We start from the raw sequence: 23,498 nt of genomic DNA, 5'->3' as shown, positions 1-23,498 counted from the left end.
GCGGGATCACCCGCTATAACCCACCCCCTCGGAGTCATCTTCAGCGCTCCGTCCCAATGCTCAGTTGGGCAATTACGCACGCTGTACGCCACCTTTTGCCACCAGCTCTCCCTCACAAAGAGCTATAAGAAGACTTCACAACTCACCACGGCTTTCACAACACATCATCCATCCATCACACAATACACAAACTATCTGCTACCTCTTTTCTCAAAACATTACAAACAACCAAAGAAAGAAACATCATGTCCGACAAAATTACCTCCTCCACCTCCTCGGCCCCCTCCAACAACCCCTCCTCCCCCAACATCAACCCCCAGCAAACCTCCAACGTCCCCACCGGCGCTGGCGTCGACACTGGCGCCGGTGTCACCCGCCCCAAGACCGAAGCCGAAAAGGAGGCAGACAGGAAGTACGAAGAGGCCATGGAGGAGGAGTACGCCAAGCGGGAGGGTGGTGCCTAAGCTTTCCCTCGTCACCATATCACAACCCTGGAGAGAGGTCACACATGTGTAGGATATGCAGGTGTAAATGAAATTCACACAAACACCTTGATAACAAGAATACCCCCTTTTTAAAACCCACTTTATATCTCTGTACTAACTGTCTATATGAGCTCCGATTTTTTTTTCTCTCGTACATCATGGCCCAAACGTCCCAACCCCTTCAAACACTTTAACTAAACCCATAGCAGCCCCCGCCGCCATCCCCCCTACAATCACCATCTGCACACCCCCTAGCACACTCTTCTTTGCGTGCTGCCTTCCAAACCCAACCACCACAGCCGTCTTGACATAGCCAAACGTGAACAACGCTACCCCCATGACTCCGATCGAGATGTACAGCCCCGCCATCAACTTTCCGATATGTCCGGCCACGAAAAAGTACGGTATAAGCGGTAGGAGCCCACCGAGGAAATACCCGGCCGCTATTGTGACGGCCGATTGCATTGCTCTCGTCCTGCTGTCATCTCTCTGTCTCCTTCTCCTCCGTTTCTCCTCGGCCTTTTGGTCATGACTTTTCGTACAGTCGTCGTCGGTACATGTTGAAGGAAGGGAAATGCCTTGTAACCTCAACAGTAACCCCACCCATGCTTCACTCTCGCCCTCGATAAGCTGGTGTTTCAGGTCCAGTCTGTGTACCTGCAGAGGAAACAAGGCTTGCTGCAACGCCTCAATGATAGCGTCTTGGCCGGCGGTGATGGCGGACTTGGTAGGCGGCCCAGGTTCTTGCAGGAGCGTCATCAGCCTAGAGTGTGACTCTTCGTATGCTGCCAATTCTCCCCTTGCTCCAAGATAACCTCCGAGTCCCATTGAGATGGCGCCTGCTATCAGTTCTGCCAGACCACCATAGATGACTGTGCGGGTGTCTCCTAGCGCGGTTAGTCCTGCTGTGAGAGCGAAGGGGACAGTGAGGCCGTCTGAGAGACCGATTGTAGCGTCGGATATTAGACGGGGGTTGATCAATGGCTTGTGAGCGTCGGGCCCCTGGGCATCATCTATAATCGAAGAAGCGGGAAGCTGAAGCTCTATATCCGCCGAGACATTGTCGAGACTCGGTGGTGGTGGTGGTGTTGATGACTTGGTCGATGTTGCCAGCTTACGCCTATTTTCCCTTATCTTTCTGAATTCCTCTATCGGCACGGCGAACATTTTGGTCTGAGGTCTCGAAAAATATCAAACCGAGAACGGGAGGACAATCTTTCACTTTGGGGACTTTGGAGGCATACTTGAATACCGATCTGACATGGCCAGCGTCGACGGCTAACCCATGGAGTCTTGGGTTATGGGGAGTGTGCAACTTGCGTACTTTCGAACAGGACAACGGGATTGCCAGAGCTGAACAAACGACGTGAAGATATTGAGGCTTCCCGAACTGTGGGGGTTACTGTTGAGCAGCGTAAAACAGAGCACGGTATATGGCAATCTCTGTGGCTCGGTAGATGGGGTGGACGTGTGTACGGCAAGACGAAGTACGTGTCCTGGTGGTTCAGGTGGAACCTGTCAGTTCTGAGTAGATGAGGAGTGGCCAATCCTGCTCGAGATCGGTGTCTGGAATCGATCAACCGCTTGCTGGTGAGAGCGTAAAAAGGGACATGCCAGGTTTGAAGTGTGATGAAATTTCTCGTTCGGACGACGTACCGTTGTACGTGGACGACTGTCATGGCTTCCATGATATGACGCGAAGATGGGATAGCCGAGTGCACCGTTCAACGAACATGGTGATAAATGTTGGATTCGTTCAACGAACATAGTGATAAATGTTGGATTCGTTCAACAAACATGGTGATAAATGTTGGATTGTGGTGAAGGGGCATGCGGCAGCCTTGGATGTGGGAAGGGAGAAAGGTTTTGAGAGAGTGTGATCCGATCAGTCGTGACTATTTGAGCGAGTGGAACGTGACATCAGCCCTCAGCTGCTCCTTCTCCCATTGCCTATCTATCGTCATGTGATACCTCCACAGCAAAGCACGGAAGCTAACACAAATTTCTGAAGCAAACAAGCCCAAAACGTCCAGAAGATCACAGCTTCCAATCCACATCCTTGTAATCAACGTCTCTCACGGGAACGCCTCCCACCCTGGCCATGAACTCAACCAAGGAATCCTCCTCTGTAAGCGACTTCCCACCCCAAACCTCCCTCTGAAAGGCCGCCACCATATCCGTCCCGTTCAGCAGAGCTCCACTCGTCCACAACTTGCCATCGCTCGCCCAGCGTTTCTCAATCCAGTTTGTTCCTGGTGCCAGCTGTCTCAGAATATCCAACATAAATCTCGGTCCCGTGGCAGTCTTGCCCTCCAAGATGCCAGCTCTCAAGGGGACCTCAATGCCGCCGCAGATGGTCATAAAGGCAGAGCAGTTGTCGTACGCCTTGCGGACATAAGCCAACTCTGTCTCAGTCGGGTTATACCCAGCGTGGTAGGCTCCGATGAGGACAATGTCCAAGACAGGACAGGTTGCAAAGGAGTCGGTCGGCACGATGGTTGTGCGCGCGGTAAGGTTGCTGACTGAAGGGGTTTTGCCTGTCTCAGTCACCCAATGAAATTCCATGTCTATGGCTTGTTGCAAGAGATGGGCCGGAAGGAAAGCGCTTGACAAGGTTTGAAGAAACATGGGCGTGAGGCTGTTGAAGAGGTCGACAGGTGCCACGTCGAGGAATTCGGTGAGACTGATACGATCTTGTCAGTGTCAGATTCTAGAACTGTTACAAGGGACGTACCCGCCGAGAAGGATCACACCGACTTGCACAGTTCGGTCTGGCTTGGAGAGGTTGAAGGTCTTGGAAGACATCTTGAAGTAGGTTTGTGCAGTGAGTAGTGTGATCTTGGTGCGGTAATGAGGTAAGTGACGGCATTCTTAGAAAGGAGATGATGGGGCTATTTAATCTTACTCTCGTCGAAATATCACTGCCTACATTGTCATCTGGCCAAATATCGTCGGAACTCGACCAGCATTGTCTCTGACCAGGACGCTCCGATCTGAACACGGCTTATACACAAAGTCCGAGGGTCCACGCGTCCACCCTCGCAATATTTTCTACCACCAGCAAAAGAAGCTGTGGTTCATCTCAGAGAAGTTTGCTTTCCTTGCCCTTGTAGGAGCTCAAGTTTTCCACTCTGTTTGTCCCGAGTCGCCTTCGGAACTTAGCCTACTGGTGTTGCATCCGCAGCAGCAGCCCCTTTTGACCAAAATAAACTCCGTAAATATGTCGGACTCTACTTTTGCTCACTTGGGGTAGAAGCAGCCGTCTATCCATGTGCTATTCGGTAGGATACCGAGATCACGCTTGGGACTTACTACCCCTGAATTGAAAAGGGGCAATCCACAATCACAACCTCGTAATCAATTGACCCGACCCCCAGTCAACGGTTATGTCATGGAGCAGAGTACCACCCCCCCACGATTTATCCGTCAATCAAACGGCGCTCCTTCAACTGGTATTTCCCCAGTTCACCCCACTGTTCCCCTCACAAACCCGAGCTATCCCCAAGCTGCCCCGCGTTCCTGGATCGGAGCTGTATTATGATGAGTTTCTGGATATGTTTACTTGGCTTTCTTCTTTAACTCTTCAAGAATACGCTCTTTTAGACCTTACATCCTAGCCACCATCTCACAGCCTGGTACACAGCTCAAAACCGCACACTCAAAGAGCCGGATATAGGATACAATCTACACACCCCCAAGATGGCCCCAAAAGAAATAACCATAACCTCCTTCTCAACCCGCGATGTCCGCTTCCCCACCTCCCTAGACAAAACCGGCTCCGACGCCATGAACGCGGCAGGAGACTACTCAGCCGCCTACTGCATCCTCGAGACCAACTCTGACCTCACCGGCCATGGCATGGTCCGCTCCCCCCCCCCCTTCCCCTTTATAAGCCACCCTTATTGCTAACCCCCATCACAGACCTTCACCATCGGCCGCGGAAACGACCTCGTCTGCGCCGCCATCTCCCACCTCGCCCCCCGCATCCTCCACACCCCCCTCTCCTCCCTCGTCGGCACAAACTTTGGCGCCACCTGGCGGCACCTAGTCAACGACTCCCAGCTCCGCTGGATAGGCCCAGAAAAAGGAGTCATCCACCTCGCCCTAGGCGCGGTAGTCAACGCGTTGTGGGATCTATGGGCCAAAACCCTCAACAAACCCGTCTGGAGGGTAGTAGCAGACATGACCCCAGAAGAATTCGTCGCCTGCATCGACTTCCGCTACATCACCGACGCCATCACCCCCGAGGAAGCCCTCTCCCTCCTGCAGTCAATGCAAGAGGGTAAGCCCGAACGAATCGCCCAGGCGGAAAGAAACGAAGCTGTACCCGCGTACACCACCTCCGCGGGCTGGCTTGGTTACGACGAATCCAAAATGAGGAGATTGCTCCAGGAAACAGTCGCACAGGGGTACAGGCACTTCAAGCTCAAAGTAGGCGGGTCACTACAGGAAGACATCAAACGGTTGACCATCGCCCGTCAAGTCCTCGACTCATCACCCACCCCGGGAGAGAAAATCCTCATGGTGGACGCCAACCAGATCTGGAGCGTGCCCGAGGCGATCGAGTACATGAAATCCCTTGCGGGTTTCAAACCTTGGTTTATTGAAGAGCCGACTTCTCCTGATGATGTCCTGGGGCATCTGGCTATAAGAACTGCGCTGAAACCCTACGGCATCAAGGTCGCCACGGGGGAGATGTGCCAGAACAGAGTCATGTTCAAGCAGTTCCTCATGTCGGGCGCCATAGACGTTTGCCAGATTGACGCCTGTCGGCTGGGTGGTGTCAATGAGGTTCTTGCGGTGATGCTGATGGCGAAGAAGTTTGGGGTTCCGATCGTGCCGCATAGTGGTGGGGTCGGGTTGCCGGAGTATACGCAGCACTTGTCTACGATTGACTATGTGGTGGTGAGCGGGCAGAAGTCGGTGTTGGAGTATGTGGATCATTTGCATGAGCATTTTGTCTGGCCGAGTGTCATTGAAAAGGGGTATTATGTCACGCCTACGCAGCCGGGGTATTCGGTTCAGATGAGGGGGGAGAGTATGGAGCGGTTTGGGTATCCGGGGGAGGAGGGGAAGAGTTGGTGGAGGGGGGGGGAGGCGAGGGGGATTTTGGAGGGGGAGAAGATTTGACGGGGAGGTTTTGTGGTCAAGAGGGATCAAGGGTGGGGTTTGTGGTGTGGTTGAAATAAAAGAAAAAGAAGGTGAGGAAATAAATGCCCCTGAAGGAGCGTAGATGAGAGAGAGGTAGAAAAAAATGCAAAAGAGAAGTTGAGTTGCATCAGCCGTGAATCGAACACGGGGCCCATCGATGGCAACGATGGATTTTACCACTAAACCACTGATGCTGTTACTTGATTTGTTGGAGAAATTGCTCGGAAGGTGGGTTCATGTGTGAAGGTATGCGGAACACACCCTCCTCGCACCAAGAAAAGGGGCAAGGTACGGGGGATAATTGAAGTTCACCTGGGGGAAGATTTGACATAAGGTATAAAGGCCTTGAAAGATGTTGGAAGAAGCCCAACTAGTAGTAATAGTCCTGTTGAATTATACATGCCGAGCTCTCTTGGAGGGCCTCTCGTCCGGATCATGATCTTCCAACCACTTGCGCACCTTTTCGCCTTGTCCCTTATAGGCTCTCTCTCCCAGAACCACTCGTCTTTGATCGGCTCATACTTTTTCTAACTCCTTCTCCGAGCCGAACGTGTCAATCAACCACTCGTTTGCCAACTCCTCGTTCTTTTCCCAGGCCTCTGGGAGCCAACGACCGAAAGGTTCGAGGAAGCATTTAGACCAGTATCTCTCAATCGGAGACTTCATCAGCCTCATCTCCGCCGCTGGCACGCCTGCGTTCCACCGCCCATCATAGATCTGGTTTGGGTGATCCTCCGTCTCGTCAAGATAGCGGCACACCTTTGCCTCTCTAAAAGTGATGAACTTGACGGATCCGTTGTTGCAGATAAAGATATTCTCCGTCTTGAGCCTCGCATTGCAAGGTGTAATGCTAATTTCGACGTTCCACATCATCCTGATTTCGGTTTCGATGATTTGTTTCATGATGGAGAGACGGTCTGCTTCGGGGGGGAAGTTTGCCGTAGTCGAAGGTGTATTTATTGTTTGGTTCGCTGTAGTCGTTGTCGTCGTCGTCGTCCTTGGGTATGACTTGTTTGCCCATGATTTTATCCATCACTTCCCCTTCACAATGCTCCACCAGCACCATCCTCACCCACCGAGGCTTGCCAGCCTGATGCGTCGGCAGGGCAAACGTCCAACTGCCATGGTACGTCGGGACGATGTGCTTGAATTTCTCGTTCCCAGGCGCAGAAAAACCCTCATAAACAGCTGCTTCCATCGCGTAGTCCAGATCTGCGCGCGCTGTGCAATCCATACACTCGACGCAGGTTTCCCGGGGGTGGAGGTCACAGTTTGGATCACCCATCAAAGGGTGATCCAAAGCGTCGAATATTTTGGCCATGCGCTTGATTGTTGGGTCGTCATCCGAGTAGCTGATGACTACACGGGGGCCTCCTTTACGCTCGACATCCTTGAAGTCGCGGGTGCTCAAGTCGCCGGTGATGGTCATGACGGCCTCACCAGGAGCCTCGGGGGGGTTCGGTTACCAACGGGGAATTGTGAAGGGCAAAGTTGACACGGCCCTTAAGAGTAAATTCGTCATCGTCTGGACGGCCAGAGCCTCGACATTTCGCGCCTGGGGCGTGGTCCCCTGTAATTCGAGCAAAACGGCTCAGGGGCGCGATGTTTGTGGAGCTTGAGTCTGGTTCCCGCAGCGTAACGCTCATGCGAACCAAGGTTCGCAGTTGGGGTTGAACTCATGGCGATGGATTGATCTCGGAGGATGCTGTGTTAGGCGCGCCCTATTTATTGTGTGTGCGTGTAGGTTCGAAAAGCTTGATCAAATATCGGTTCCCTTGTGGGATGTGGAGCAGGAGACGATTCGATAGAGAGAGAACGGCAAGGTCGAGGTTTATATAAAGGAAGTGACTGTTTAGAAAGTTGTTGTTTCAAAGTTTACAGACTCTGCAATCCCAACTTTCCACATCCGAATCGTGAACAAAACTTAATGTAGAAGCCATCCAGAAGAAACTTTGAGTCTTTCCCGGCACGTGCAGGCAGACGGGATTTGTTCAGTCAGCCCAGCTCAGAAAAGATGACGTATAAACCTGGAACCCAGAGTTCATGACAACCTCAACATGACAGTTCAATGGCTGTAAGTCAGAACGACGCTGGCGTCACCTAATTCTCATGAGTACTTGGGTGTCACATTTCCCAAATGTTTTCCTGTCATCATGGGTTTCCCTTTGGGGGACTTTTGCCTGGCATTTTGTGCTTCAAGTGTGCTAATAACTTCCAGAGCGAGGCTTCAGACATGAGAACTGCTGTTCCAAGGTTGTGGCCCTACGCGGGATGTCTGGTGTTATCTCGACCACAAGTCTGACACACAGGCGCTTCTGAAGTGTAAGTTGTTAAGACTTGCATAGACAACCTTACTTGAATGTATAAGTCAAGTGCCGTGTGAGCCGTTGGCTGGAGAGAAGATGCAGCAAAGCCAAGACCACACCATGAGCCTCAGGCTTTCCCTCTCCATACACTTGCCAAAATGAACCATCGCTTGCAAACTATCATGATATTATCTCTGCCGCCACAAGCGACTCAAGTATCTTGTCCTGTTTTGTTTTACTTCCTCGCTGTCCTCTCCCCGATCACATGAATCCAGACCGTTGGAGTTCATATTGCCACGACTACCTACATGCGCATACTACTTTAACCGACCCTTATTTAGCTAAAGATACTTAACCCTAGCATTAGCGCTTAAACAAGGAAAAAAAAGACCGGATTGTTGTCATGCACCAACTAGCCCAATCGTCTTGTAAGGCGGTGAGCGAAGGTGGTGTGAAACTTGATCGATGTGTGGAAGCGGGATGGATGGTGAGGGGAAACCCAAAAAAAAAAAAAAAGATGGATGAGGAGGGGAAAAAGGTCCAGTTCCCAAAGGCGGTGAGTTTCCGAGAAAACCCCAAATTTGTTTCGAGCTCGGTGTAATGTAAATTCCTACCCAATATTTGGCCTGGTTGATTGGTTCCCCGAAGCCGGGACGGGCTGCGAAGAAGAATTTGGGGTGCAGTGTCGCGTGTGGTTTGCTGCTGTCACTGGCTGGGTAAAAAAAAAAAAGTTGGGGTTGCCATGCTCTCCGTTTGTAGGTGTAAGTGAGTGAGCGGCACACTACTCCCAGCCATCTCTTTTCTCTCTCAGCTAAAGTGATCAGTTTATGAGATCATTCGTGTAGGGGATTGGAATGGGCTAATTGGGCTCGAGAGATGAGCGAGAGACAAACTTGATTCTCGGGTCTTGAGAGACAGTGTTTGATGTGGGTATCCTTGAAGGTGGGTTACAGCTGGGACGCTCTGGGTCAGACTTGCATCTGTTGCCTCTGATTGCTCAATCTTGTCTATCGGCAACAGACATATTCACATTGATCAACTGGTCGAGACTCTGACTTGGAGTTTAGGGATCTTGGGGTCTCTCCTCTTTCTGAATCAGGGTCGAACATCTGGAACGGCAGTGGGAAATGTCTCATAATGGACGTAAGGGTGGTGGTCGGGTCTCACGTAACGACATCGGCGGTGGTCGGTGCGTTGAAAATCTGAGCGGGGTATGATTGGTGCCCCGCGGCCAAAAGAGGAAATCCAGTCCAATAGACGTGCCGTGATTGGCCAGATCTAATTTTCTCGCCGTTCTCTAGCCGGGCCCACTTACCGCAAGAAGCGCCATGGCGGAGGTGGGGGTCTGTGTGTGTGTAAAAGTGGGGGGAAGCTGTTAATAAACTGTGGTCCGTGGCAACCAGGCAAACGAACGGTTGACTGGGGGAAGAGGGTTGGTTACAAAAAACTTTGGCGCGGCTGGCGCAGTATATGCCACCAAGTTCATCAAAAATATATATATATAAAATTAAAAAAGAGTCATCCGGGGAAGGCTGGTGGTGCTTGTTGCCTGCTGGTGTGACCGAGTACGGCGTTGAAACCGGTGCTGTGTTGCGGACAAATCGTCGTGGCAGAATAATGGAGCGCCGTTGAAGAGGCTCGGTGACGGGATGGAATTGTTTGCGCTTCGCGTGGTCACGACAACCAGAGTGAGCGAGCCCGGTCTAGTCGGCTTCTGGGACGTTCGTTTTGTGGAGAAAGTCTGGGATATTGCATCAGGGGCGAAGGGAACACTGACAAGGACAAAATCCACCTGCCATCCACTCCGATGCGGCCTTTTCGTCAGTTTTTGGACCCCGAAAAGTCTTATCATTATCAATCATTCATCTGTCCACCCGGGTCCCGGACGCGAAACACACGACAGCACGTGAGACTCTCGCGAGATTTTGGTCGAGGCTGCTTGTTGTTTGGTCTGTCGAGATGGTTCTGCCGGTGCTCTTTGTTGATGGCAGGGTCTTGATGTCACAGATCAACGCCAACAACAGGCTATGTATGTAATATGTCCACTGATGCTCTGATGACGGAGCAATTCTGCCTGCCATCGTTCGCCGTGCCTCGGATGAGCGAGAACAGGGTCCTTTTTTGTTTCGACGGGGGGCGATCAGAACTGCCTTTCCTGGTTAACTGCTTCATCTTATTGGCGGATGTCCATTTTCGGCGTGACTGCCCCTCGGAGGCCATGCGATTTCCCCGCGATAACCAACAAACCCAGTCGACCTGAGTTGGTGGTGGTGAGCTCTGACATCGCGAGGGAACACAGGATTCGTGACAGTCAGAAAAATTATGTGGGCCCGCGCAGCTGGATGATGAGGAAGAGCGCAGTCGAGCGCAGCATTGGAGGCAAGAAAGTGCATGCGACTGCAGGTTTTTGCGCACGTCGGGGAGCTTCTTCTTTTTTTTACCCCACCTCTAGCGCCGATTCCCTAGCCCCATACCGCCTTTTTAGACGGATTGTGATACCATCCCTGCCGTATCCTGCTGTGGCCCCCCTGTCGCAGCGGTCGTCTAGGGACTTGGCTGCCACTCGCTGGGGTCGCATCGACTGCCGTTGCCCCTTCCATCATCCAAACAGAGCCGGGGAGTCCCACCAACTTTTTTTTTTCTGCCGTTTTCAATGAAGGGTTCATCCACCACATCCACCACCTCCACCAGCTTCCGAACCCTCCGCCTCTCTCCGCCCGCCCATTTTGTTGTCTATTGTCTTCCCTTGCTCTTGTCTTGTTCCAACAAGTGACGGAACGGGTATTTCGTGCTTCCTGCAGGTAACGAAGTGTGAAGCGCGGTTGCAACAAAAAAAGAAAAAAGAAAAAGAAGGTTTGGTCTGGAGATAGCCTAGTATCTACTACCTACCCACTTCAAACCCTCTCGTTATCTTTTTTAAAGTCTCGCTGTTGCCCCCGATGGCCCCAACCACAATCATGCGCCCCGAGCGTTCGGAGCGTCCATACAACACTCGTCGCAAGTCGTTGTCGTTGCACTCGTTGGGAATCCACGTTCCTGTAACTCACGCTGCCCGCGCCGCCGCTGCTGCCAGCCGAGCTTCTTCCTCCAACAACAACAACTCTTCTACTCAGTCAAGTATGGCTTCATCAAACACAAAGGAAGCCCCCTCCAGGAGGCTAAAACGCGCGCACACTCAGGATGACGATGATGCGCTCACCTCAGAGCCGCTGCCCAAGAGGCGCGATAGCCAGACAGTCAAGTTCGAAGACACTCCCCCGCCATCCCCTCCTGCTGCCCAACAGTCCATCGAGATGGACGAGGAGGACTCGAAACCAATCGACATGGACGCCGTCAACGATGAGATCGTCGAGGCTGTCATCGTTCAGCTCCAAAACACGGGCAACAGACCACACTTAGTGAAGGAGCTCGCTGCTGTCCTCATGCAGCAGCTCAAGATCGTTCAACAGTATGTTTCCCCCCTCTTTCTTTCTCTGAACCGTTTAGAGTTTCGGTCTCCCCCACCTCAGAGTCCCTCTTGCTCACCATTTTCCTCTCAGGTCCGCCAACCCGTGCGCCATCATTTCATCAAGGTTAGCCACCTACTTGAAGCGCAGCGGCTGGTCAGCTCAGTCGCCTTGCCCGCTGGCCAAGGAGCTCGAGTCTGTCCACCCAAGGCGCACATACTTTTACCTCACCACCTGCCCGCACCAGCCGCTCCCGGACCCGGCGCAAGCGGCCACCTTGAGCCACCTTGCGCACAGTCGCACCATCATCTCTCCCTCTCTGTCCAGTGGAGCTTCCAACTCTGAAGACGCCGACTCCGACGCCATTCGGCGCCGCGAGCTGTCGCCCAGCCCGGAGGTGGATCTCTCAAGCCCAGAGTTTGATGATATGGATGACGAAATGCCGAGCACGCCTATCGGCTCTTATTCGCTTCCCGGCTTCTGCCTGCCCCCAACCTCTCGCTTCATTGCCCACCACAGCAATGGCCGCAGCAGCAGCCGTCGTGCGGCCTCGCCTCCTCTCGAAAAGGACGAGAAGGAGTTCACTCAGACGGCTACTGGCCTGCAAAAGAGGAAACTCAATGGCGATCTGCTCAGGGCCAACCCGCCTACCATTGTCGAGCCATTGCCCGTCTTGGATCTTGAAAAAGAAGAGGGATCGCTCTTTGGCGGGAACAACACAACCAGCAATAACAATGCGACCAATCTGTCGTTTGTTTCAAGTCCCGCGATCCGGTCTACAATGTACTTCCCCGTCAGCAGGAAAGACCTCGAGACCGAAAGCTGGAATAAATGGGACAGCATGCTGGAGTGGGACCGCAGCCCTGAAAATATCGAGCTTGACGAGCTTGATGGGCTATTGAGCGATTACTGAGCGCGAAGACGCGCAAGGCTCCGGTTTGGTGTACGTATGACAGGATGGGAGCATGCATGACGTTGTGTACGATCTGGGGGTTGGCAGTATTGGCTGTATCCGGGTGATTGCCGGCAGCATTTCCTTTGGGTCACATGTGGCCTGTTACGACTTGTCCGCGATGCTTTTACGTTTTTTACCTTTTCATTATTTCTTTCTTGTTTTGTCTCTCTTGGGCGGTTGGTCGGGAACGGACGGCAAAAATGGGCCAGGTCTCCCCATAGACGAAGCTATGTCGTTTGGAACGGTACCATCATGGCGATATTGCATGGCATGGCGTTTTATGACTACTTAGCTGATGTGGGTTGCATATGGCGTTACAGGGGATTTTTATTATCTTGGCTTTTAGTTGGGGGTAGCTTTGCGATCGGTTTCTTTATATCCGGCGTTTATTGTTGGCTTTTTGACGTGTGCTTATGCAGTTTCGACTCTACTCTTTCTGCTCAATCTGGTACCACAAAAGGGGGCGATGGGATCAAAAAAGGAGGGTTTTGTTACGGAGCAGGAAAGGGAGATGGAAGAAGCTCTTGATCTCGAACTCAGCTCTCTCCGTTATTTTGTATTATTATTCAGCCCTCCGAGCAGGACGATGAGGATGGAGTCGTTTTTGGGAGGCAGTTGCTAGATACCACCTACTGGCTATAGACGACAGAGGACGGGAGTGCACGGATCCTTTCTACTCATTAGAGTGATGATGATAGAAAGGAGAAGAAGTGAGACCTAGATGTTCGGCTTGGCTGGAGGCCGTTGGTGCCAAGGGAATGAGGGCGTTAGAAATACAATATAGTCTCCTATCACTTTATCGTTCTCTCAATGACGTCTTTTAGTCGGAAGCAGTACTGCTACCTATCGTTGGGGAGTCTCCTTCCAATTTCCGACAGGCCTTATTCTTGCTGCCCATTTTGTTATAGGTCTCTTTAACATGAGGCCCATCAACTGTACGCTTTCTTTTCCAACTTTATAACAGGGTATGGAGCACCCAAGCAAGGCTTGGAAAAACAAATTTGGTTGCATTCTTAAATTAGACGGGCATCTTTAGAGTCGGAGTTGATGATTGGGCACGTCAATGATATTACCCACAAGCATGTTGACCAGAATTCTTTGGATCATTAACAACTAAAGCATAACCAACCCACCGCCTTTGCAGATTACAAACGGCTTGTTTGATGACTCGAAAACTATGTCCCATCTGAGAAACCCATACATGACAGCGCCAGCGGGGACGAAACTCCCGCGCGCCTGCGAACGCTGATCGAACAGGAGCTGTTTGTGAGCGTTCTGTGGCCTCCGGATCCAGATTGACGCAAGTAGCTACAACGGGACCAACTCACCCAGCTCAATTGGGCTCTATTATCTGAGGATCCTACCGTGATGCAACGAAAGATAACTACCGCGTTCGCTCTCCAACCAGCACTGCCCTAGACTACGAGTTGACGGCTTTTACAACTATGGCAGATTCACTGTCCGGGACGTAGTAACAGGAATAACCATGCACATCCTGAGAGGATTCTTGATGATGTGTGCTTCGTCCATTACATGGAGGCCAAACTTGAAAGGGTGGTGCGGCGCAGTAACCAAGATGAGGCGGAGGCGTGGACCTAGAGAGTGTCATGTGGGGGTCAGAGATGCCTGATCCCCTTTCACGACGACAGTTGCTTGGTAGCTCGGATGGTGGAAAAGCATCGCTGAGATGGGGGATCTTGGGCTGCTGTTTGGTGGATGGTGCGGGTTTGCGGGTGGTTTTGGTGGATGACTTTGGTTGGAATGAGATGGTGATATATAGGGGATTTTATCCGGTTTTTTTGATTTTGTCTAGCTCAAAAAGCTTTGGATCGTTTGTCTATTTGCCAGTGATACAAATACACGAGAGTACTCCATCACACATATCTGCCTTTTGTTATTCAGATCGTACACATTTGCTCATCACTCCCAATCCTACACATCACTTCCCCTCCCCCTCCTCCTTCACCCTCAACTCCAACACCACCGTCGTACCCGCATGATACCACGGCCTATCCATCCTCACCACCTCCAACCTCCCCCCCAGCTCCTCACTCGCACCCTTCACCAACCCCTCAATATCCCTATTCCACCAACACCCAAACTTCTGAAAATGCCCTGGCGCGTACTTGTCTAGCAGTCCATTAATCCACCCAAACCAACCCCTCCCATGCTCCAGCAACAAAATCCTCCCCGTCCCGGGCACCACCCTCCCCGCCATCTTCACCAGCAACCCCTGTGGATCCTTCACCGAACAAAGCCCGAAACTCTGAATAACCGTATCATACCTCTCCCTCCCCCTTGGCAGTCCCGCCTCTGCATCCCCAAGCAGTAATTGAACCCTCCCATCCAGCGCAGCAACCACCGGCACGACCTCCTCAGGGTTCGTCAGTTTTGGGTAGGGCTCAGCCCTCTTCTTAGCCATCACCTGCCTCAACCCCGGCACCGACTCCCTTAGTCGATTGCGTGCAACAGACAACATCTCAGGCGAGACATCCACCGCCGTATATGACAAAACCTCACCCTCCATTCCCCCCACCCTCCTCTCACCAGCCGTAACCTTGGACTTTGTCCCATACCCCCACGAACTCCCCCTTTTAATATCCAATATCTTCGCCATCCTACTCTTCGCCTTGGCGAGCTGCTCCTCGGGGGAGTATTCCTCGAACGGGTGAACTACATACTCCCAGCTGTAATACGGCAGATTTCTCCCCGTGCCACAAGCTACTTCCAAGACGTGGCCTTTGGCGCGGCTGGCGAGGTAGGTTCTGTTGGCGGTGATACGGGAGAGACTTTCGGAGGTGTTGAGTGAGGTGTCGAATTCGAGGGCGGAGACGGGGGTTAATGAGGGGGGTAGGCCAGTTGGGGGGCAGCAGGAAGGGTGGGGTTGGGGGAGGGATGGGTCGAGGGGGACGAGGTCGGAGACGGGGGGGGTTTTGAAGGTGTTTGTTACTACTGCCGAGATGTACAAGGAGGCGAGGAAGGCGACTGCGAGGGCGCCGTAGAGGGGTATTTTGCGGTGGCGTTGGATGTTTTCTTCTAGGGTGAAGGGGGGTTTTGAGGTGGGGGTGTCGTCGCGGTAGAGGGAGAGTTTTGGTTTTGGGGGGACGAAGTTGTTGGGTGGGGGGAGGGGGGACTTTTTGGAGCGGAGGGGGCTTTGGGGTAGCGAGGATGGTGAGGATGGGGATGGTTTTCGTTTGGCGTATTGGAGGGCTGAAGAGAGGCTTAATTGGCGGGAGTAGCTGGGCAGGTTGGAAGGTGAATAGAGGTGAGGGTGTAATGAGAAGGGTGTCCTTGAGGACAGCCTTAGTCGGGAGGCCATGGTTGTGGTGTGAGAGAGGGGTGATGGGTGTTGCCCAGCTCTCATATAAGTCCGGGTACGGGATCCGGTGGTGGCCTGGGCGGGTGTGGTGTGAGCTCTCACTCACCCTTGATGGACATTTGTGAAGCTTGAGTGAGCCAGAGCTTTCCAGCCAATCAGACTCTTGTTGACTGTCGAATGTGGAGATTACATAATCAACGCTCACCACGGTGAAGGCCCCACCTTGTCAGGTCATGGACAAAATAATTAATGCCTTGAAAGATAATCAACAGACCTTAGAAGATGGTTAGCGTGCCTCTTGACTCTATTGAAATGCCTGTTAATATCTTCGAAAGCCTATTAATATGTTTTGAAGGCCTTTTTAATATATTTTCAAGGCCTTCTGATACGTGTTCAGGGCCTATCAACTATCCCTAAAGGCCTTGCTATCTTGTTGCAGTCTTTCTCTGTCAACGATGCCACCCCCCCACCTTCCCGCACACGGCTCCACAGGTGCCTAGATTCCCCACACAAAGCTAGCCAGGGGTATCCTGATTCGCCCTTTCTCCTGGCACTCACACACGACCATCACTTCGTCTTCACGACATTTCTCACGAAGACGTCTACCGGCCTCATCATTTTCCAGGCAGTCAGTCACATTGCAAAGATGGCTACCCAACAGGATCTCCAAGACCTCATACGGCTCATGACCGTCACAAGAAAAATGCCCATGCTCCAAGCTATGACATCAATCAAAGCCCTCCAGGCAGTTGATCTCAGGAGGTGAGCTATCGGCTTGATTTTGAGCCTCGACCTCATATTCTTTTGGGAATATACGACTTTATCGACATCTATACCAATTCAATATCAACTAACAAGTCAAAACAGCATCAAACAAATATCCGAAGCGTCCCTCCCCACCGTTCAGGAAGCTCTCAAAGACGATAAAGTCGCACGCGCTCTCCAAAACGCCTGCAAGGCCGTCATCAGGAGAAATGCCACACAGTCATCATCACCACCCTCTGGCGGCGGTGTTCTCAAGCGTGGATCATCAATATCATCCACATCACCGGTATCCAAACGCGCCAAAAGCGACGTTTTCATGACTGGCCCTGTTGAAATGACCCCCCAGGAATTGGAGGCTTCCCTGGAGCTGCCAATATGCACAGACGAGGATACTATAAAGAAGACGGTCATCGAAACTAACCGGGCGCCACTCGTACTTGCCTTTGCGGTGGAGATGCTTAGATATACCATGCCTGAGCAGCCGTTATCGAGTAGACTCAGCCTCGGTCAGGCGGTGGTGAGCGCCAACTCTCGGTCCAAGGCTGTGAGTTTGGGACTGGACAAAGGTCCTAGTGCGGATCAGGAGGGGTATGGGGAAGGTCAGCCGAGGGTGAAGGTAATGGGTAGAGAGGTTGCGGTTCTCAAAAGGAGTGGGTATGAGTGGAAAGGTGAGGAAAGGTCCGGCGACGAAAAAAAGGATGGAGCGGGAGGGTCACAGGCGACGAGTGCGACGACGGCCTCGACGCTGGACCCGGCGCCTACACCTACGGCTACTTGGTCTACGAGCCCGCCGATTATTATGAAGGACTCCAAGTTTGTGGCGAGGGCCATTCATTTAACGTCACCGTCACAGAGGAAGTACTTGATGGAGAGCTTGATGCATAATCACCCTGAGTTGAAGAGTGCAACGCATAATGCCTGGGCTTTCCGGCTGAAGCCGCCAGAGAATGCGAATTGGCTCACTCAGAGGACCATGAGGGAGGAGTCGTTTGATGATGGGGAGACTGGGTGTGGGGATCTCATGCTGAAGGTTATGCGGGAGGCTGGGGCGGTCGATACACTCGTCGTTCTCACCCGTTGGTTCGGAGGGACGATGTTAGGGCCGGACAGGTGGAGGTTGATGAGAAATGCGGTTACGTCTGCGCTCGGTGAACGAATGCGAAAGACGGGAGGAAGTATTTCACTCGGAGGCGAGGCTCTTTGGGGCCTGGATCTCGAGGCCATGAGAAAAGCCCAGCTTGGGACCACAGTTGGAGGTTACGGGTCAGGCAAGCAGCTGCAGCCGCTAACCCATGTGGTGGGGATGCATATTCACCGGCCCGAGGCGGCCAGATCGTATCTGCTGAGGAGTTTTGGGAAGCCATCACCACCGCCAGCCGACGAAACAGCGACGAGCCCTTCAAAGAAAAAAGCGGTGCATAAAACGGCCAAAGTACTGGAGGCGGAGAGAGAGGAGAATTTGGGGTTGTTGCTTGGGGCGTTGAGATTGCTTTTTGATAGCTGGGCGGATCATCTTGATGTGGCAGAACTCGATAGGAGGACGTGGGCTTGGTACTGCGCCATTCGTCCAGAGGTGGATAGTGGCCCAAATGGCTGGGGTGGGAAGGGGTCGGTGAAGTTGGTGGATCTTCTAAAGCTGAGACGAGGGGATCAGTCATGAATTTTAAGATCAGGAAAGAGAATCCCAACTTGAGGTTTGACCATACTGTGTAATTGTATTGGGTTTTGGCAGAGCCCCCACCTCATATCCTGAAGATTTCATGATCTGATCGACCATACACATACCAAATCAATGTCCAAGGCGCCTCTCTCTATAGTCCAAACATCTCTTAAACTAAACTGGACAAGTCCTCCCGAGCCCTTCAAAGCCATACTATACTAAGTCTTAAGCTTTCTTCATATAAGTAGTAAACAAGGCTGAATGGGAGAGTACGGTTTTTTACGGCCTTGACCAGGATGATTTGGGGGAAAGAACGAACGAAGGGCCACTCTGGGAAAGGAACGAACAAGGTCGTATTTAAAGGAAGGAGCGCACTGTGAAAGCCAAAAGCAAACAAAGAAATGCAGTCGTATTCTTCCCTCTTTTCGTATTCTGCAGCTATCACGATTAACAATCGCCCGCAAGCCCGAAATTCCTCGCCTGCAAGCCCAAGATGATGCTGTTGGGGGTTGCGTTGACCCGATTGTTAAAGGCCTGGGCGACTGCAGTTAGAGACGATATAGTGGGCTTGCGGGCGAGAGATCTTGAGCTTGCAGGCGAGGGATCTTTTGCCATCCGCCCAAGCACCCATAAGCCGAGCGACTTGGTTGCTGCGACTCAACTACCAGTGATGTTAATTGAGCTGGAACCCGAGCGATAGACGCTTAGGACCCGTCAATACCTAAAGAAGCACAATTTTGACCTTGGATAATGTGCCCCTTTCCGAAGAGAAGGCGGATCTGAGCACCACGTTGTTAGCGCAGGACAACCAACGAATAGGGAGCAATCGAGCAAGGCTTTCCCAGCCCCTCCTTAACACATCATCAGCTTGTGAGGGTCTTCCCACTTTTCTTTCTGACCCACGACGACAATTCCCTCTCGAGAAACCATCCTCAATCTTGACAAAAGGCCTTGAGTTTGGTTTACCGTCGCCAAAACACCACAAAAGCAAGAAAGTGAGTAAAAGTCCCCCGCTAACCATCATTTCTTCAATGGTGGGGGAGGGCTGATCATGCAAGTCAGAGCGGCTCGGCGCTTGTGCAGTGTGGTTGCCCCTCGCGACCAATCCATCCAACCCGGCGTCAGCGGCAAAGGAAGTCAACACTTGTGCAGCAGGAAACCAAGAACTGTTGCTCTCTTTCCTTTTCTTCAACACCCATTATACATTCCAGATCCAACCCCCCCTTCTTAACTCACCCGGCATATTGAAACTGTCTTTACCAGCCCTTTTACCGCAGCGGCAATCTTCCTTTTGTGTGTCTTGTCTCGCTGGCCGACTTGGCGCGCGGGTTTTCCATATCGATTTTGCAACACTATATCAGATTGAAGAGCACATTGCCCGCGACGCTGCGGCGGCAAAGCAAAATTTCCTAGTGTTTTCCGGGGATTTTACTTGAAGCAGAAAGGAGAAAAAACTAGGTCAATCTCAGTTTCGCTTCTCCGTCAGGCGCCATGACGGCCGATTACAACGATGGGCCGGCCGTCGCCCTTTCTTGTAAGTTTGATGGAGCTGGACGGCTTCGGAAGGGGGATTCAACGACTGACTTTTTCCGATAATAATAGTCGCCAACAACTTCTGGGGTAAAGACGATGCCGGTGTCGGACCCCTGCTCGAGCGCATGGCAAACGCCAAGCTCACATGCGATGAACTCAAGAACTTCTACAGCGGTGAGTTTCTCTCCTTTTCAGGCCAGGTGAGAATCGACTGACAGTCGGGGGGGGAAAAAACAGCCCGCGCATCTATCGAAGACGATTACGCCCGAAAACTACTCTCGCTATGCCGCAAGAACCTGGGTTCGCAGGAGACGGGGACTTTGAGACAGTCGCTGGATATTGTCCGGGCTGAAGTCGAGTCGATGGGCAAACAGCATCAGCATATCGCGCAGCAAATGAAGAGCGAACTCGAGGAACCCCTGGCTGCGTTTGCTGGTGGGATGAAGGAGCGACGAAAGATTGTGCAGAACACGGTGGAGAAGCTGCTCAAGACCAAGGTGCAGCAGACGCAGATGGTCAACAAGACGAGAGACAAGTACGAGCAGGAGTGTCTCAAGATCAAGGGCTACCTCGCACAAGGGCACATGGTCATGGGCCAAGAGGAGAGAAAGAATAAGGCGAAGTTGGAGAAGACACAGATCAGCTTGGCTGCCTCCAACGCCGAGTACGAGGCTGCGGTCAGGGCGCTGGAGGAGACAACGGCGAGGTGGAACAGGGAGTGGAAGGCGGCGGCTGACAAGTTCCAGGATTTAGAGGAGGAGCGCTTGGATTTCACCAAGAGCAGCCTCTGGCAGTTTGCGAATATTGCGTCGACTGTCTGCGTTAGTGACGACTCTTCCTGTGAAAAGATCAGGCTGTCCCTGGAACATATGGAGGTGGAGAAGGACATAATAACGTTCATCACCGAGAAGGGGACTGGTCAGGAGATTCCGGATGCGCCAAAGTACATCAACTTTTGCCGGGGGGATATGGATTCCCAGTCGGATGTGTCGGACGATGATAATTATTCGGTCGCGCAGTTTTCGAGGAGTATAAACCCGGCTTTCCGCTCTTCGTCGCCACAACCTTCGACTTTTGAGTCTCATCACGATCCGAACTCGGCATTGGCACGGAAGCTTCATGGTGATCCTGAGCCGGCACGAGGCCCAGCGGCGGCGTTGCCTCAGAAGGCGATTGCTGCTGCGGTCCCGGTTATTCCCCAGCAAGACTTGAAACAAGATCAACGGAGGGTAGCGCCTAGAGGCTATCAGTCTCCTCAAGCCAGCAACATGGACTACGATCCCAACGAGTTCGCGCCTGTTCCTCACGATCCCTACCCAATGGATGGCATGACCATGCTCTGTCGGCCCACAGCTTCCGACCTCAGCACGGCGCCATCTGCCACATCAGCCCGACCCTCTAGCAGAGGCTCCCACAGCGAGACGTCCTTCTCTAGTCAAGAACCGCCCCAGCAAGCCATGGCGCCCGTCAAACAGCAGCAGCAGCAGCAGCAGCAGCAGCCACCAGCCCAACAGCGCCAACCCCCTGTCCAACAACAACAACAGCAACCACCTCAACAACTCCAACAACAGCAACAGCCCCAACAAGGCAGTGAGTCCCCCGACAAAAAGGTCCTCAAGAAGAAGAGCGGGTTCTTTGGAAACAACAGTCCCTTCCGCAGAAAGAGCACCAAGGAAGTCGCCCCCAACAGCAGAAACACCTGGCACCCCACCAACAACCAGCGTCCCCAGCTCACGGGGGCTTTCAACAAGAGCAACGACCAGGTCATCACCCCCGACCGAAGCGTCAGTCCCGATCCCATTGCTGCCAATGCTAGCCTCGCACTCAACGTGGGAGGAAACGTCTTCCAGGTTGACGACACTGCTCGTCAAAAACAGCAAGCTTCGCCGGCTACACCAGAAGACGACCCAATTGCTATGGCGCTTGCGGAGCTGAAGGGGGTGACGTCGGGGAGTAACAAGATGAATGGTAGCGGGGGCGGGGGAAGGGTGTCGGCAGATCACTATCATGGTATTGCCACGCCCGCTCCTGGAGGGAGGCCGGGAGCGATGAGTGTAAGCGGGAACAGCGCTGTTGTTGCTGCCATGAGGGGGACGCCGCCGCCAAGTTATGATCAGCAGGTTCAGGTTCAGCGGTTGGGGGTGCCGCCGCCGGCGGTCACCTCCAAGGCGATGAAGGCGGCTTCGGAGAAGTTTCAGACGCAGACGAGGAGCTTGTTTGATGGGGGACGGCCGGGGTCTGGTGGGGGTGGTGGGGGGGATTATGCTAGGAGTATGTCGAGGCCGGGGACGAGGGGGAATGATACGGTCAGGGCGGCGAGTCCGGCGCCGACGAGGAGTGCTAGTCCTAGACCGGGGTCGAGGGCTAGTCCCAGTGTCGGGTATGGGAATGGGAGTGCGAGTCCGAATATGTTTTCGAGTTCGACGGGGAGTCAGCATCAGAGTCAGCAGCATCGGGGGTCTGTGTCGTCGCAGCAGCAGCATAGGGGGAGTTATTCTGGTCGGTATGAGCAGCCCGGGAGGGGTTCGCCGAGCGTGATGGGTGATGGGAGGAGTGCGAGCCCGGCGCCGTATAGTCAGAGGCCGGCGAGTAGTATGTCGGGACACCAGAATCATTCGATGGCGCTTTCGGTGGCGGGGTCGATCCCGACGGGTGGTGGTGGGGATGAGGGGAGTTTGTATGGGGGGAGTCAGAGGGGGAGGCATGGGAGGAGCAATACGGCCGGGAACGTCAGGGCGGGGAGCAGTGGGAATGTGGTGGCGAGCAATATGAGTTTGTATGAGGGAAGTGGTGGGAATGGAGGGGCGAGCAGGGCGAGGAGCAAGAGTGTTGCTGCTGGGGGGGCTGGGGGGAGGGATAGGCAGGTGGGGGATCCGGGGACGTATACTAGGGATGGGAGGGCTATTATGCATTTTGGTGAGTTTAACGGTGACAAGTTCATTTGGGGGATGTTGGCTAACGTTGGTTGTAGCTCGAGCACTGTATATGTACCAAGCGGCGATTCCGGAGGAGCTGGGGTTTGCAAAGGGGGATGTTTTGGCTGTGTTGAGGCATCAGGATGACGGGTGGTGGGAGGCGACGGTGCAGGGTGGGAATGGGCAGGTTGGGTTGGTGCCCAGCAACTATTTGCAGCCTCTGAGTTAGGGGAGTTGCAACAGGGCAAAGGGGATATGATGGGGAAAGAAGAAGATGGCGAGAGGAGGATAGTAGGAGGTTATGGGATGGAGGTGGAAAAGAAGATGTGGGAAAGGGGTGAATCCCTCCGACTTTTTCACGGCGGTATGGTTGGGGTCGGGTTGGTTTGGTGGATCTGTCATGGTTTGTTTTATAATGATGGGGGATACCAAGGGCTTGGGTTGGACTTAGGAAGGTGATGGTGACGATTTGGGATGTCTGAAATGTGTACATGGAACGATGGGGTTTGTATTGGGGATTTTTGCTCGAGCGAGCTTGTTCTGATTTTGATTGATGGATTCTTTTTTACTTTTTTTCTTTTCAGCTTGTTTTTTTCTGCTTGGGATCATTTTCCGGTTACTGCTACTACGACTACCCCATTGCTATGTTGTTGTTTAGTTTTAAGACAGAGATGGAAATAAACGTTGTCTACCAAGTTGCATGTGCGTCGGGAGAGATATTTATGTTTCCTGCTGCCAGGCCGGTAGTAGTTCGTACCATCGGAGTCATCAGTTGCTGACAGATGGGCGTTTACGCCATCTGCTCGTGTTCTTTGTACACACTCAGACGACCATGTTCCAGTTACGCCTTCATTCAGCCACAACAAAAGGTTACCGCAAAGACGTGAAGTTATTCGCAAGACCCAAGTAGTGGATATCGGATATCGGATGCCAAGACCCATGTGAAGCGCCAAGTTGGGATGA

General features: G+C 52.7%; 9 protein-coding genes and 1 non-coding gene across 10 annotated transcripts; 5 read left to right on the top strand and 5 right to left on the bottom strand.

Annotated features, from left to right (window-relative positions):
• Positions 1-245: 245 nt before the first annotated feature.
• Positions 246-464, top strand: QC763_0067560 (uncharacterized protein; the record flags this gene model as incomplete). Its single annotated transcript, XM_062905931.1, has 1 exon — positions 246-464. One exon carries the CDS (start codon positions 246-248, stop codon positions 462-464), a length of 219 nt encoding a protein of 72 aa, XP_062765895.1.
• A 177-nt stretch (positions 465-641) lies between these two features.
• Positions 642-1,652, bottom strand: CCC1 (the record flags this gene model as incomplete). Its single annotated transcript, XM_062912466.1, has 1 exon — positions 642-1,652. One exon carries the CDS (start codon positions 1,650-1,652, stop codon positions 642-644), a length of 1,011 nt encoding a protein of 336 aa, XP_062765894.1.
• Positions 1,653-2,522: 870 nt separating this feature from the next.
• Positions 2,523-3,290, bottom strand: QC763_408380 (uncharacterized protein; the record flags this gene model as incomplete). The annotated part of the gene is made up of 2 exons (XM_062912467.1): positions 2,523-3,168; positions 3,220-3,290. The coding sequence occupies 2 exons, from the start codon at positions 3,288-3,290 to the stop codon at positions 2,523-2,525; spliced, it is 717 nt and encodes a 238-aa protein (XP_062765893.1).
• A 450-nt stretch (positions 3,291-3,740) lies between these two features.
• Positions 3,741-5,913, top strand: LGD1 (L-galactonate dehydratase). The gene is made up of 3 exons (XM_062912468.1): positions 3,741-4,346; positions 4,407-5,539; positions 5,588-5,913. Exons 1-3 carry the CDS (start codon positions 4,185-4,187, stop codon positions 5,613-5,615), a joined length of 1,323 nt encoding a protein of 440 aa, XP_062765892.1. The 5' UTR covers positions 3,741-4,184; the 3' UTR covers positions 5,616-5,913.
• QC763_0067530 lies at positions 5,760-5,830 on the bottom strand. Its single transcript has one exon. It is a non-coding gene; the product is annotated as a tRNA-Gly (tRNA).
• A 239-nt stretch (positions 5,914-6,152) lies between the features above and the next one.
• On the bottom strand, positions 6,153-7,065 carry QC763_408400 (uncharacterized protein; the record flags this gene model as incomplete). Its single annotated transcript, XM_062912469.1, has 2 exons — positions 6,153-6,510; positions 6,551-7,065. The coding sequence occupies 2 exons, from the start codon at positions 7,063-7,065 to the stop codon at positions 6,153-6,155; spliced, it is 873 nt and encodes a 290-aa protein (XP_062765891.1).
• A 2,331-nt stretch (positions 7,066-9,396) lies between these two features.
• QC763_408410 (uncharacterized protein) lies at positions 9,397-13,130 on the top strand. The gene is made up of 2 exons (XM_062912470.1): positions 9,397-11,390; positions 11,482-13,130. The coding sequence occupies exons 1-2, from the start codon at positions 10,882-10,884 to the stop codon at positions 12,299-12,301; spliced, it is 1,329 nt and encodes a 442-aa protein (XP_062765890.1). The 5' UTR covers positions 9,397-10,881; the 3' UTR covers positions 12,302-13,130.
• Positions 13,131-14,282: 1,152 nt separating this feature from the next.
• QC763_408420 (uncharacterized protein) lies at positions 14,283-15,662 on the bottom strand (the record flags this gene model as incomplete). The annotated part of the gene is made up of 1 exon (XM_062912471.1): positions 14,283-15,662. One exon carries the CDS (start codon positions 15,660-15,662, stop codon positions 14,283-14,285), a length of 1,380 nt encoding a protein of 459 aa, XP_062765889.1.
• Positions 15,663-16,108: 446 nt separating this feature from the next.
• Positions 16,109-18,115, top strand: QC763_408430 (uncharacterized protein; the record flags this gene model as incomplete). Its single annotated transcript, XM_062912472.1, has 2 exons — positions 16,109-16,424; positions 16,530-18,115. Coding segments are annotated over 2 exons (1,872 nt in total), but the record flags the coding sequence as incomplete, so codon positions are not given.
• Positions 18,116-18,532: 417 nt separating this feature from the next.
• HOF1 (formin-binding protein) lies at positions 18,533-23,387 on the top strand. Its single transcript, XM_062912473.1, has 5 exons — positions 18,533-19,082; positions 19,150-19,621; positions 19,690-19,794; positions 19,858-22,536; positions 22,592-23,387. Exons 2-5 carry the CDS (start codon positions 19,579-19,581, stop codon positions 22,762-22,764), a joined length of 3,000 nt encoding a protein of 999 aa, XP_062765887.1. The 5' UTR covers positions 18,533-19,082; positions 19,150-19,578; the 3' UTR covers positions 22,765-23,387.
• The last annotated feature ends 111 nt before the right edge of the window (positions 23,388-23,498 follow it).

Source organism: Podospora pseudopauciseta, chromosome 4, assembly GCF_035222475.1.
Source record: "Podospora pseudopauciseta strain CBS 411.78 chromosome 4, whole genome shotgun sequence".
Classification (NCBI taxonomy): Eukaryota; Fungi; Ascomycota; class Sordariomycetes; order Sordariales; family Podosporaceae; genus Podospora; species Podospora pseudopauciseta.
Note: the sequence above shows the minus strand (reverse complement) of the source record. Positions and strands in the feature narration are given on the sequence as shown.